Source organism: Labeo rohita, chromosome 23 (assembly GCF_022985175.1).
Source record: "Labeo rohita strain BAU-BD-2019 chromosome 23, IGBB_LRoh.1.0, whole genome shotgun sequence".
In the NCBI taxonomy this organism is placed as follows: Eukaryota; Metazoa; Chordata; class Actinopteri; order Cypriniformes; family Cyprinidae; genus Labeo; species Labeo rohita.
The window spans coordinates 20,425,933-20,439,697 of NC_066891.1; the positions used below are offsets into that span (position 1 = coordinate 20,425,933).

The 13,765-nt window shown below is 36.8% G+C and overlaps 1 protein-coding gene across 1 annotated transcript; it reads right to left on the minus strand.

Annotated features, from left to right (window-relative positions):
- Window positions 1-64: 64 nt before the first annotated feature.
- srms (src-related kinase lacking C-terminal regulatory tyrosine and N-terminal myristylation sites) lies at window positions 65-13,765 on the minus strand. Its single transcript, XM_051095857.1, has 8 exons — window positions 12,772-13,765; window positions 10,161-10,282; window positions 9,143-9,309; window positions 6,149-6,296; window positions 4,331-4,489; window positions 1,713-1,894; window positions 1,287-1,443; window positions 65-1,070 (listed from the first exon to the last, which is right to left on the minus strand). The coding sequence occupies exons 1-8, from the start codon at window positions 13,116-13,118 to the stop codon at window positions 871-873; spliced, it is 1,482 nt and encodes a 493-aa protein (XP_050951814.1). The 5' UTR covers window positions 13,119-13,765; the 3' UTR covers window positions 65-870.

Sequence of the window (13,765 nt, forward strand, 5' to 3'; positions counted from 1 at the left end):
TGTGGACGACAATGACACAAGTTCATTGGGCTAAACAGGCATACTTTATTATTTGAGGTTAATTGTTTACAGACTAGCAGCATGCTTGTGTAACATAATGAAGTTGGTTTCCTTGTTACACTTGCACCGGGTTACATCGGCAAAACAAAAGTTAAAGAAACTGCAGAAACATATATACTGAAAAAATATTTTATTTACAAGAGTTATCTTCGTGTATAATTCATTGGAAGACAATTGGCTTCTGACATGGATGTGATTTCTACGAAACCGATTATGTGGACACCTACCCAGGTAGTTTTGTCATATATGGCTCCTGTGTTAACCACAGTGTAAGTTTCAAGATTACGTACCTGGTAGAAAACAGTTATTTGTGCAGCCTGCCTTCACATAGGCTAAAGACACTCAACAGTTATAACTTAAAATGGCCGTAGTTTTCACCGTATCAACACCTGTCATTACTCTGGCAGGTGAATCTTTTGTAAACATAAACTCTGACCTGAAAAACATCAGACCAAAAAATCTCCTCTTCCTCTTCCTACAGAAACTGAATGGGCCAGATCAACTCTAGCGGAAAATACACTAAGTGCAGACGTATATTATGACAGTAAATAACAGTGCTTGACATCTTGATCCACTCATGATCAAGAATTGCTACAGATAATCTGGCCCTGTCAGATTATGGAGATGCATGTTTCTCTCCTACACTCTCACTGAATCTTCATCTTCTTTAAAATCCTTTAACAAGCATTTATCATTGCACATAACTTAATTCATATAAGCAATCCAAAAGAAAGTCTGTCGTATGTGCACTTTTGTCCATGCAAATCTTCATTCTCCTTTCTGTCCCACAGGATCTTCAGTCCACCTCTTCTACACCTCAATGGTTTTGAAGTAGATCCTAGAGTAGATATTTTCCAGCTGACTGTGAAGGGCATGAAACGACGGCCGCTTGGAAGCCTCCGCATGCCAGCATTCCATCATAATGCGGTAGATGTTTGGGGGGCAGCGATTTGGACTCGGTAACCTGTACCCCGAAGACAGGATCTCCAATACCTCCTTATTAGTCTTCCCTGTGGGACACAAATTGTGGCACATTGGAGATATACACATGAATGCTTGTATTCAGCTAGGATGCATTAAATTCATAAATGTTTTTTGCACAGGATATTAGAATGAGTTCTGAAGGATAATGTGATACTGAAGACTGGAGTAATGATGCTGAAAGTTCAGTTTTGCCATCACAGGAATAAATGATTTTTTAAAATACCTTAAAATAGAAAACATACCATCATATGGCATCTTTCCACGTGACATCATTTCATACAGCAGTACTCCAAAAGACCAGACATCAGATTTGACTGAGAAACGCTGGTAGAGAGCAGCTTCTGGAGCCGTCCACCGTACAGGAATCTTGGTGTTTCTACTAGCGGTATACACACTATCCTAAACATAAACACACAATTATGTAATAAGCCGGTGGTTCTCAACTCTAGTCCTCGGGCCAATGCTCTGCACGTTTTGTATGTTTCTGAATCTGACACGCTCAGTTCAGTTCATGGATCTTTCTCCTAATGAGCTGATGATCTGAATCAGGTGTGTTAAATGAGGAAGACATACAAAATGTGCAGAGCAGTGGGCCCCTGAGGACTGGAGATGAGAACCACTGTAATAAGCATCATTTTAATTGCAGATTTGCAGGGGCTTCTTATTACCTTGATGATACGAGCCAGACCAAAGTCAGCCACTTTACACGCCAGGTCTTCACCAACCAGGATGTTTCGAGCTGCAAGGTCTCTGTGGACAATGTGTCGATCTTCCAGATATGCCATTCCTTCTGCGATCTGACCAGCCATGTAGATCAGGTGAGCAGAGGTCAACACCTGGCCCTCTGGTGCTATGGAAAGAAATGAAAAAAAGAGGTTAGATGGAAAGGTGAGAAGTTTCTTAAAGGGAACCTTGGGTATTGAGACTTGTATATCTCTTACTAAAATATGTAGTGGAAAACCCATGAAAGATTTACGCTATTTAAAATATCCACATTTTTTTTTATTTTGAACTACGGGGAGCGCCATTATTTCGATGACATCAAATGGCTGCATTTGGTGAGCTACTGGCACTACCTCTTGCTATTTTTACCACAACACAACTTGGAAAATAAAATACTGAGCCGATGCCACATTGTGTGGCTTTTGGTTCCAATTTTCAGTCGAAGGGCAACAAGAGAAGCGATGTAAGTCTTCACTGCTTTTCCTGGTGATTGGAAGAGGAGAAAAAAATGGCTATATGCCTGTGGACGAATAAAACTTCCTAAAGACCCGGATCTTTGTTCTCTCCACTTTAGCCCTGACACCTTTGAGGCTTTTAGTAGACCACAGTTACTAAAAGAGTTTACAAACGGCAGAGACAAGAAATGCTAGATGCCATCCTGGCAGGATGTAAACATGCAGGCGCTTGTCATGATGCCGCAGCCACTGAAGGAGTTTCTCAGCGTGGATTTCACTCAATATCCGGGGGCATTTAGACTCCTCATGAGGAATTTCCATGGTACGCAATTTGGTTTAAGTCTGTATCCTTCGTCACCTGTAAGCTCTTTTAGTAGCTGTGGTCTTCGTATCAGTATTTTATTTTCAGAGTTGTGTTGTGAGAAAAATAGCAACAGGTAGCGCCAGTAGCTCACAGAGTGCAACCATTTCACAACATTGAAATAATGGCACCCCCTATAGTCAAAAATATGTAGAAAATGATGTGGATTTTTAAAATAATGTAATTCTTTCATGGGCTTTCTACTACATATTTAATTGGTTTATCATTTACATTATATTAACCCATTCAAGTCCTAGGCCGCGTGTCCATCAAAACATTTTTCCCTGTGGCTGGCATATTTTTTCAATTGTTCTCAAAGGGAATGTTGTGTTTTTAAAACGCCAGGGGCGTGTCGACCACTGAGCGTCTTTTTCACGCTGAGCATTCAGGCGTTTTTTCCTCGGTGCCGAGAGTTGAAGTCAACTTTGAGTAAAACGCTGTGCTCATCACTGTCACTTTCTAGTCAGCCAACCAATCACAGTGGAGGAAGGGCCGGACTAATACTGGTCAACCGTCACACCATGCTTGTATTACGACTGAACAACAATGGAGAAGTTAATATTGCTTATCTCCACGTATTTACCAGGTGGAATTGCCGGACTACTATAATATTGTTATGAAAAATAATGCTTGGAGAACCATTTCATTCGTGATGCGTTTGCCTTTTTTTTTTAAGATTTGTTTTTTGGCTTTTTGCCTTTATTAGGATAGGACAGATCATAGCAAACAGGAAGCGAAGTGGGAGAGAGAGAAGAGGGCGGGACCAGGAAAGGTCCTCAAGCCGGGATTCGAACTCAGGACGCCCGTAGTGCAATGGGGCTGTATGTCAGTGCGCTGCCCACAAGGCTATCGGCGCTGATGCATCTGCTGAATTTCCTAAAGCGTATTTCATATTGTAGAAGCCATAGCATCTCAACAGAAAAAATGCTGCACTCTCAAACACTCACAGCTGGGCATTTTCAGTAGAGCCCCTGCCATTCTCAGCTGGTTAAAAACGCTTTGGTGGACACGCAGTCTTAATGCCTTAATTTCCTTTAAAAGTGCCCAAGTGTCAAATATCTGAGACCAAACTAAAAATGTTGGCTTTAAAGTATAATTTAAATCTGAAAATAAGTAAATCTAAATTGAAATCTGGAAAGTGCAAAAAAGTTTTGTAATTTAAAGTAAAAGAAAGAAAAGTGAGTAAAAAGATATTACTAATAAATTAATGAGACTGTTCATGTGATTATTTGTACAGATTGTCAGATGTTCTTGCTTCAACTGAAGCTCAAGATCTTTGGATCATCTTAAAACATACTGGAGAACACGATGACCTGAATTATGGATTTCACACAGCTTCGGACGGTAAAGCAGAAGGGGAAGGTAACAATTTTCAATTCAACTTTTCAGTCAAACCATTGTGCTCAATATAATTTCAGTTCAAGAAGTGATGCATTAATTCACTAAAAAGAAAATGAAACCCTTTTTATGTGCTGGAGTGGGAAACGACTTGGCATATAAGGTTATAAACCCCCTGTGTTTGATGACTTTCGTCCTTTTGAACTGTTACCGTAAAACACTGAAGTCACATAAAGCGATAAATTGTCAGTGTGGACGTGATTGTCTGATAAGAGGAAAAATGCAACGTGTGAAATGTTCAGTGGTCTATACAGTAATCTTGTGCAATAGTATATAATGCACATGTAGTGTACAAGGACACAGGGTTCAATGAGACTTACAAGAAATGTACAAGTCCAGTGACACTTACAAGAAAGATACGATTTAAGACTTCCTTTGGTCATAAGCTCAGTGACAATGTAGACCGGCTCTCCACGTGTGCAGAGAGCCAACAGCTCAATCAGTTTAGGATGGTGTAGTTTTTTCAGTGCGTGGACCTCCTTCACAAACTCGTCCAGTTTTGTGTCCTCTGCAGGGCAGAAAAAGAGAACAACAGTTTGAAGATGAAAACACAATAAGAATCACCTTTATCCACTGATATTTTTATCAAAAAACATTAGTAAAACATTGACTTTGCATGCATGTAAACCTTTTGTAGGGGACTTCCAAAATAATATTAGGAACTTTAAAAATGTCATAATAAAAAAAAAAAAAAAAAAAAAAAAAAAACATGTCTGTTTTAGTGCTGTCAAATGAGTAATCATGATTAATCACATCCAAAATAAAAGTTTTTGTTGTATTGTTGTAATGTATATGTGAGTACTGTCTATTTATTTTGTATATGTAAATAAACAAACACATGCATTTTTATATTTAAGAAGAATATTATGTAAATATATCACAAATATTTCTATATAATACCGACTGGATGAATATACAGTACTGTGCGAAAGTCTTAGGCCACTAGTATTTTCATCAGCTAAAAAAATGGTTTACAGTCAGTTAAATATCAGATTACATTTCCAAACATTCATTTTGCCATTAATCGTAATAATCCAGTGAGATTTTTGTTGCACAAGGAGTTTGACAACAGCGAGTGCTCTGCACAGAGATCTGATCTCACCATCATCCAGTCTGTCTGGAATGACATGAAGAAACAGAACAAACTCAGACAGACTAAATCCAGAAGAACTGTGACAAAGTCTCCAGGATGTTTCAAGAAACCTACCTGCAAAGCTGCAGCACTGTTAAAAGTTGTAGGCACTTGTGTAAAAATGCTGTAAAATGAGGATGCTGTCATAAACAGATTTTCTTTATCAATTACCTTCTATTAACTAAATGAAATCAACATTTGGTGCGACCATTCTTTGCGTTTACAGCCGCTTTTGCCCTAGGTGCACTTGCGCAAAATTTTTCAGGTAGCTTTGCAGGTAGGTCTCTTGAAGCATCTTGGAGACGTTGCCACAGTTCTTCTGGATTTACTCTGTCTCTGTTTGTTCTGTGTCTTCATGTCATTCCAGGAAGACTGGATGATGATGAGATTAGATCAGTGTGGAGCACTGGCTGTTGTCAGACTCCTTGTGCAAAAAAAAAATCTCACTTGATTATTACAATTAATGGCAAACAGAATGTTTGGAAATGTAAACCGATATTTTTTACTGACACACTACAGCAAAAGATAGAAATAACTTACTTTAAACCATTTTTAGCTGGTGAAAATACTAGTAGCCTAAAACTTTTGCACAGTACTGTAAATGTATACATTATAAATACATGTAAATATTTTGAAAATATGTACCGTATATGTGTATATTTATATATACATAATATATATATATATATATATATACATATATACACAGTATGCACAAATATATTATGTAAACAAAAACTTTTATTTTGGATGTGGTTAATCGCGATGAATTGTTTGACAGCACTAGTCTGTTTTCTAAAAATGTAAATTTTTTAGGACTTCCCTATGTCCTCAATCTGACTTTCAGTCTTTTGTAATATCCCTCCACAAAAGCCAGTTCCTTAACAGCGGTAACCTCCAGGACGTGAGATCATTTGTGGTAGTAAACACAACAGCACAAACATCAGTGTTGAAGACTGATATAATGAATTCTGATGTTTTCTGGCTTGTCTTACTTCAAAACTTCAAAACATTCAATCTTGTGTGATGTCACACCTTGTTTGAGCATCTTGACAGCCACTTTCTGTTTATTTGTGATCCAGACAGCTTCCCAGACTTCCCCAAAATGGCCTTCCCCCAGCTTCTTGAGTAGCTTAAACTCCTCCCTCGGCCGCTCCCATGGCTCCATGTCAAACAACTCCCTCTGCACATGGACACAACAGGTTACACAAGATCTCTTCCAAGAATCTCTCACTTATATCACGTGTTGCTTTAAGCACAGCGTACGGTAAGGATCATAAAACCAGAGAAGCTGGAGAGTGATTATATTTTGTTAACAGCATAAACATGAGGCAGACGAGAAGAAATGAGAGAAGGAATGAAGGCAATTTGCATTTCTAGGAAAGTTTACACAAGTTTGTTTTTGGTGTGTTTAGAAGGGAAAACAGGCTTTGAAATTTCTGAATAGTATAATTTATTATTTAAATAAATTGCACTACATTACATTAATATGTAACTACATGATTAAAATCTAGGACCAGTAACTGATAATCAGAGACTTCATATCTTTTAGACTTCATATCTTTTACACAGTGAAACTGATAGTGAACATGATTTTGACAAAGATGACATGTTACTGGATCTACATCCTTGTTGCTTCTGGAACAACGTTCAACCATCCAGATTTTAGGATTATAGCTTTATGAACATTCTTATTTTTTACAGGTAACAAAGTCCATTTACTGCTCAACTGTAACATATTTAGAGAACAGTTTAGCATGTACATATATTATTAAAGAAAATAAATGGCAGCATCTGATAAGTTCTTATAGCACAAAATTAAAACATTATGAAAATTACTACAGTGCAAGAAGACTATAGTATAGTAGTATACTACACAGTATACTACGTAGTATAGTGTAATAACACTTTTAAAATGTATTTCAGATTTTTACATCAACAATGTAATCATTATTTTATTTATTAAAGCCAAGTATGAATCTCATCAAGTTAGTGTAGTTACAGTGTAACTATTTTTGAAGTCTTATTTTGACATAACAAAATGGTTATATCTTAGTCTGTGAGTTGTTTACTCACTTTTTTAAATTAGTCTGCACGTTAACGCCATTATATTGTTCATTCACACTGATTCGTGAATGCGGATTGATTTATACACTTTTAGTGTTATATTTTGTAATATTTGCATTATTTTATTTTCGTACTTCAATTTTTTTTTTTCTCATGCAATATTTTGAGGAGACACTGCCTCCCTTGCCTCCTCGGAGATTATAGTAATTAATAAATTAAATCATGGAGCAGATCTTACTCCATCTTACCCTACCTGTACTATTTCACTTTGTTTGCATTCTGTTATTTATTAGAAATTTCCATTATATTACAGTTGAGGTCAAAAGTTTACATACACCTTGCAGAATCTGCAAAATGTTAATTACTAATATAAGAGGGATCATACAAAATGCATGTTATTTTTTATTTAGTACTGAACTGAATAAGATATTTCACATAAAAGACATTTACATAAAGTTTACATACACTTGATTCTTAATACTGTGTTGTTACCTGAATGATCCACAGCTGTGCTTTTTTGTTTAGTGATAGTTGTTTATGAGTCCCTTGTTTGTCCTGAACAGTTAAACTGCCTGCTGTTCTTCAGAACAGTCCTTCAGGTACCACAAATTCTTTGGTTTTTCAGCATTATTGTGTATTTGAACCCTTTCCAACAATGACTGTATGATTTTGAGATCCATCTTTTCACACTGAGGACAACTGAGGAACTCATATGCAACTATTACAGAAGCCTCAAACGCTCACTGGTGCTTCAGAAGAAAACAATCAATGCATTTAGAGTCATGGGGGTGAAAAGTTTTTGAATTTGAAGATCAGAGTAAATTTAACTTATTTTTGTGGGAAACATGCAAGTATCTTCAGTAGCTTCTGAAGGACGGTACTAAAAGAAGAAAATAAGTTTTTTTATTCACAATAAGAAAATGTACACATCTTTATTATTTTCAAAAGTTTTCACCCCCCAGCTCTTAATGCATCGTTTTTTCCTTCTGAACATTAGTGAATGTTTGAACCTTCTGTAATAGTTGCATATGAGTCCCTCAGTTGTCCTCAGTGTGAAAAGATGGATCTCAAAATCATTCAAGTAACAACACAGTATTAAAAAGCAAGCGTATTCAACTATTACTTTCTCTTGTGGACTATATGTAAACGTCTTTTATGTGAAATATCTTTTTCAGCTCAGCACTAAATAAAAATAACATGCATTTTGTATGATCCCTCTTATTTTGGTAAGATAATTAAAATTTTGCAGATTCTGCAAGGTGTATGTAAAGACCTAAGCTGTATATTATAATATGTATTATATTATAATTCATCAAAACAAAAACAATAAAGCATGCTGATCCAGGAATATGCATTCTTGGTAAATTCAGTATGAAATGACCAAAAGACCTTTCACTGAAATAGCAATAAAACATAAACAGTAAAACGTAATCAAGTATTCATATCAAGTGCAAAAATCTGAAAGATGATAACATGAAATGCATAAAGTAAAAGGTGCAAAAGGTTGCTGTGCTATCCTTTTAGGAAGCAAGTGAGTGAATGGGCTTGTGTTAGTGTCTCTCAGTGGAGCTGTGTGTCCACACGCTCTGTTTTTCTGCCTTAGTGTCGTCCCTAAAAAAGGAGGAGAGAAGAGCGGACGATCACCACGAGGCCAAGACAGAGCGCAAGAAAAAAAAAATGAAGCAACTCTTGTAACGAATTTCTGTGAAGAGCGGCTGATTAAGACGAAGGGGATTAGAAAGAAAACCGCTGCAGGCCGAATGGTGCCATCGCCTAAGGCCACTTCTCCAAAATTAGACCACTTCTCTATATCGCTAATTGGATCGTAATGCAGAACTGAGACTCATGAAATGGACGCCTATTTATGAAGATTAGTTTCATGAAGACAAAAAGTTAGGTTTAAAATCAAGATGTCACTCTTGGGTGCGTATGTGTGTGTGTTAAATAGTAAGAGTGTCATACTTGCTGTTCACATGGCTGGTCTAGGGGGCATCCCAGACTTCTGGAGTTGTGCTGGTAGTATTTGATGAGCTCATCCAGAGTGCTAAAAGAGACCTTGTCCGATACAAAGTAAGCACCAATCGCTGAGCGATGAATACGGAAATGGAAGACGCTATTTTCACTTCTGGCTGTGAAGGAGAGAAGAAAATTTTCCAATATTAATATTTTTGGAAATTTATTTTTAGGATTTTTTAACCCTTATTTTTTTGTTGAGATCAACTGCTTATTTGGTTCCAGGAGCACCAATTAAAAAAAGAAATATGATAAAAATACATTTCTTAAATTATCTTCAAATTATTTTAAAATAAACCAAGTAAGCAGATATCACTCAATCTGAATTATTTCAGTTTTATAACAAAGTAGATATGCACTTTAAGAAATATGACTGAAAATGGTTTTCTTAACAGTGCCCAAAAAATAATCGTTACATATATTAATATTTTATATCTGAGACCCTTTAATATAAGTAATATAAGATTTTTAGCAGGGGACTTGAATGTTATCAAATTAAGCATGCTGTGTATGATCAATTTGGTAAGATTAGCTAAATTTATTGAATGGCTTTGGGGTTTTCCAGACCTTTAAAAAAATATTATGCGGTTAAAAAAATACCCGCTACTCTCCTGTGGAGACAGAAAAACGCTTAGTCAGTTAGTCAGAAGACCAATATGGTGTAACAAGCTGTGGGTTAGAAAGAGAAAAAGGGAGAGAGAGAGATGCTGGCCTGAAAGGATGGAGGATAAGCCGAGAGTGGATATCTTAGACAGAAAATAATAAGATGGATGATGTGGAGGCTACGTTGTCATGCAGATCAGAGAGAAAATAGGAGATGAGAGAGAGAAGATGAAAATGGAGATGATGTATGAAAGGAAGACAAGGGAATACGGACAGGTAGTACTGAAGGTCTCCAGGCATTCAAATGAAAGGGAGTGTTAGAGAGGGAGACTGTGTCTCAGAGAGAAGAAATAAGGGAACGAACCTGAGATAGTATATTCATCGCTGTGGCTTTCACTGATCCTCACTAGGAAGGAGCCAGTTTTGTTCTGTGAGCTCAGAAGCAGCTTCTCTGCCTTTTGTCTGTTTATATTCCCATAGTACCATCTGTAAAACAGATGCACATAACACAGCTCAGTGAATGAATGAATACTTCATCATAACCTGTCAAGACCATGACCAGATCATATTTTACCTGCAAAATCCAAAGTAAAAAATTCAAAGAATAAAACTCCTGTCTTCAGTGTCACACGATCCTTCAGAAATCATTCTAATATCAGTGTTAAAACTGTTGTGCTGCCTAATATTTTTTGGAACCTGTCAAAATAGAAATCTTTACTATCACTTTTTTGCATTTAACACATCCTTGCTGAATAAAAGTATCAATTTCTTAAAAAAAAAAAAAAAAAACTTTTAAATAGTAGTGCATATTGTAATACAAAATTACAAAAAATTACAAAATTTCTGTTTTGCATAAAATGTAAACTGTTCTTTTTAAATTTCAGTCATCAAAGAATCCTGAAACAAATATCACAGATCCCAAAAAACACCAAGCAGCAAAACTGTTTCCAACATTGATAATAAATCCGCATATTATAATGATTTCTGAAGGATCATGTGACACTAAAGACTGGAGTAATGATGCTGAAAATTCAGCTTTGTGTCACAGGAATAAATTATATTTTAAAATCTCTTAAAACAGAAAACTGTTATTTTAACTTGCAATCACATTTTACAAAATTACAGTTTTTTTCTGCAAATAGATACAGCCTTGATGAGCATAAGAAACTTCTTAAATCTTACTGATCACAAACTTTTGAATGGCAGTAAATAAATAAATAAATGTGTGCGTGTGTGTGTGTATTATAATTTGTGTAAAAAATATTTTATATATATATATATATATATAATTTTCATTGCAGTAATATGTAAAAATGGTCATTTTCAAAGTATATTTACATATATTTATATATACATAAAACCATTAGAAATGTGCATGTGTGATCTGAATCTCTATTTTTCTAAAATATGAATATTTCGATGTTGATAGATAAATGCACACAGCACTGTCTACTGCACGTACAATTCTGAACTAATAGGTTTGAACTATCAGCTAAAATATTAATAATATAATTATTAATAATGTATGTTTAATAATGTAATTAGTCTTTTTTACATTAGAGCAATTGGATTGCATTACTAAGTAGTACAACGCATGGCATTGTAACTATTTACTGACACATTCTTATTGCTTGTCCCATTATGTCAGCTAACAATGTGAGTAATATGAGTACTGTCGTGTAAAATGCTTGAAAATCCTATATCTGCCATTTTTTTCTGATTTCATACCAGTACCTTTTTTTAAAGACAAATATACCAAGATATTTCACATGAAATATGGTATAATAAAAAACGCCTCCAAAAAATTGTGTAGAACCCCAAATTAGCCATACACCAAGTAAATATTAAGCTGATTTGCGTAATATACTCTGCTTTTAGAATCTACTGTTCACTTATTACGATGTTTGAATTAATACTTTTATTCGTTCGTATTTATTTCAGTGCAAGAAAGAAACACCTCATATTTTGCCCACATTAACCACGTTCAGCTTCTCACAGTAAACACTGTGGCGTCATGCAAAGTGTTGCCATGTTAAATATGGGTGCGGCAGGTGCACATGCTTGTTTAGCACAATCCCATGGTGCTTCAGTTTCACTGAAACTCCGGCAGGTGACAGGTGCAGCAGAGGCCGAACACACACTACTCTGACATAACAACCCGTTACCTATCAACACTATTTAGGAGGTCTTTATAGCAAGGACAATTGGCTGACCCCGATACAGCAACCAAACAGAAGTAAATGATAGCGCAAATAAAAGACAACCACGCACAGCCCATTGTTCACATGGACAATGATAAATCCCATTGTGAATTAAATGAGACAGTGCAGGTATATGAACTTTCCTTGGTTGAGCTCACATATAACCAAAACTAGGCACACTGCTACTGTAATTTCAAAATGGTAGCTCAGGTTTTGACCTATTGACCTTATTGTTAAAGTGTGAATTATAAAATGGTTTTCAGGATCGATTAAAAAAAATACATTTTAAGTGTCTGCAAAATAAAAGATACAGTCGTTTGAGGTTTATCTCACGCAATCTTTGGGTCTGCTATTTAATTGACTTCAATAAACACCTAAGGTTTTGGAGATGTTTTAAAGATAATTAAATACATAATAAAACAGACTGAAACCTTATGTTGCTATTTTTGTGTAAGACATACCAATTTTTTGTTTGGACTTAAGGCTTAAGCGTTTATTAGGTGGTTCTGACTCCTCCAAAAACGCCGTATTTACATAACGAAAATCTAAAATGCAACCTTTGTGTTAGTCCAGTATGAAAACAATAAACGTCAATGGAAAGTTTAACCATTGTACAAAAACAAAGGAAAGTATGTACTGTAGACGTCAAGCTATTCATTCATACAGTGTGCACTTGACTATTACAGAGTGATCATGTTCCATAAAATATAATGGATATTCTAATTAAGAATGCATATATCACTAGAATCAAAAGAAGTATTCATCGGGACTTACCTGTGCTTAGCGAATTCATCCTGTACAAGGGCCACATAATTAGCAGGGACCAGTCCGGACTCCAGGGACCCCGTCAGCTTCTTGGCAAATACATAATCTCCCCTCTTTTCTATGACAGACAGTTTGTCCCCTTCTTTCACCGTCAGCTCTTCTTCACTGCGGGCTACAAAGTCGAAGAGAGCCGCGTATAACTGCGGCGGCTTCTTCTTAGGAGCCGGGACCCGGATATCACCTGAAACCGTGCGGATCTCGGCCGGATGAGCGATGTCCGGATAGTGAAATTCGGGCCATATGCAGTCCCATAACCTCTTCAGGCATGGCATACAGCTGCGACAACACTTCTCCATCCCAGCCGTCGCTTTCTACGGACTCCAGGGTAGCCAGAATATTCGGCAGCTGTCCACCAAGCGAAACGGTTGAAATTGAAAACAAAAGAGGTGTGTGGGTCCCTCACCGATGGTGACCGACCGTCCGTAGCGATTCTGTACCGGGATCCCCTTTGTTGAGCTAACGCGCTGGCCGCGATCATAGCGGAGGATCAGGTGAAACCGGTTCTCTTTCGGGATGGATCACAGAGGTATGCGGAAAAGACATGTTGGATAGTTCAAAGAGACATTAAGACGAGGAGAGGATGCTGTGGTTAAAGTACCTTGAAGAACATCCTCTTTTCATCTAAATCTAGCCTCTACTCGTCCATGACGTCCCTCTTCTCTCCTAATGACCGGTGCAGTGCGCCGCAGCATTTGGTGCCTCTATCCGCTCCGGAGCAAAACGCTTCGCAGTGTGTAAACTTGGCTGCGACCGAGCCGTTTCTCCTGTAGTGCGATCATCTGTTCACTAGGCAAGCGCACACTTGGAGCTGGAAACCATTATCGGGTTATTTTTAGATTCGTCTCTAATAAAAATAAAATCGTCTCCGCAGATATTTGCATTTATTAAAATCGACGCGTATTAATGCGTAATCACATTAATAAGCAGTTGGGAAATAATGCTA

Bases quoted from the DNA above. Each gene is read 5' to 3' on its own strand.
- srms (XM_051095857.1), bottom strand. From the start codon at position 13,118: ATGGAGAAGTGTTGTCGCAGCTGTATGCCATGCCTGAAGAGGTTATGG. The intron at 10,283-12,771 runs GTAAGTCCCGAT...TCTGTTTTACAG, and splicing joins GATGAATTCGCTAAGCACAG to ATGGTACTATGGGAATATAA. The intron at 1,071-1,286 runs GTATGTTTTCTA...TGTGTCCCACAG, and splicing joins TGGAAAGATGCCATATGATG to GGAAGACTAATAAGGAGGTA.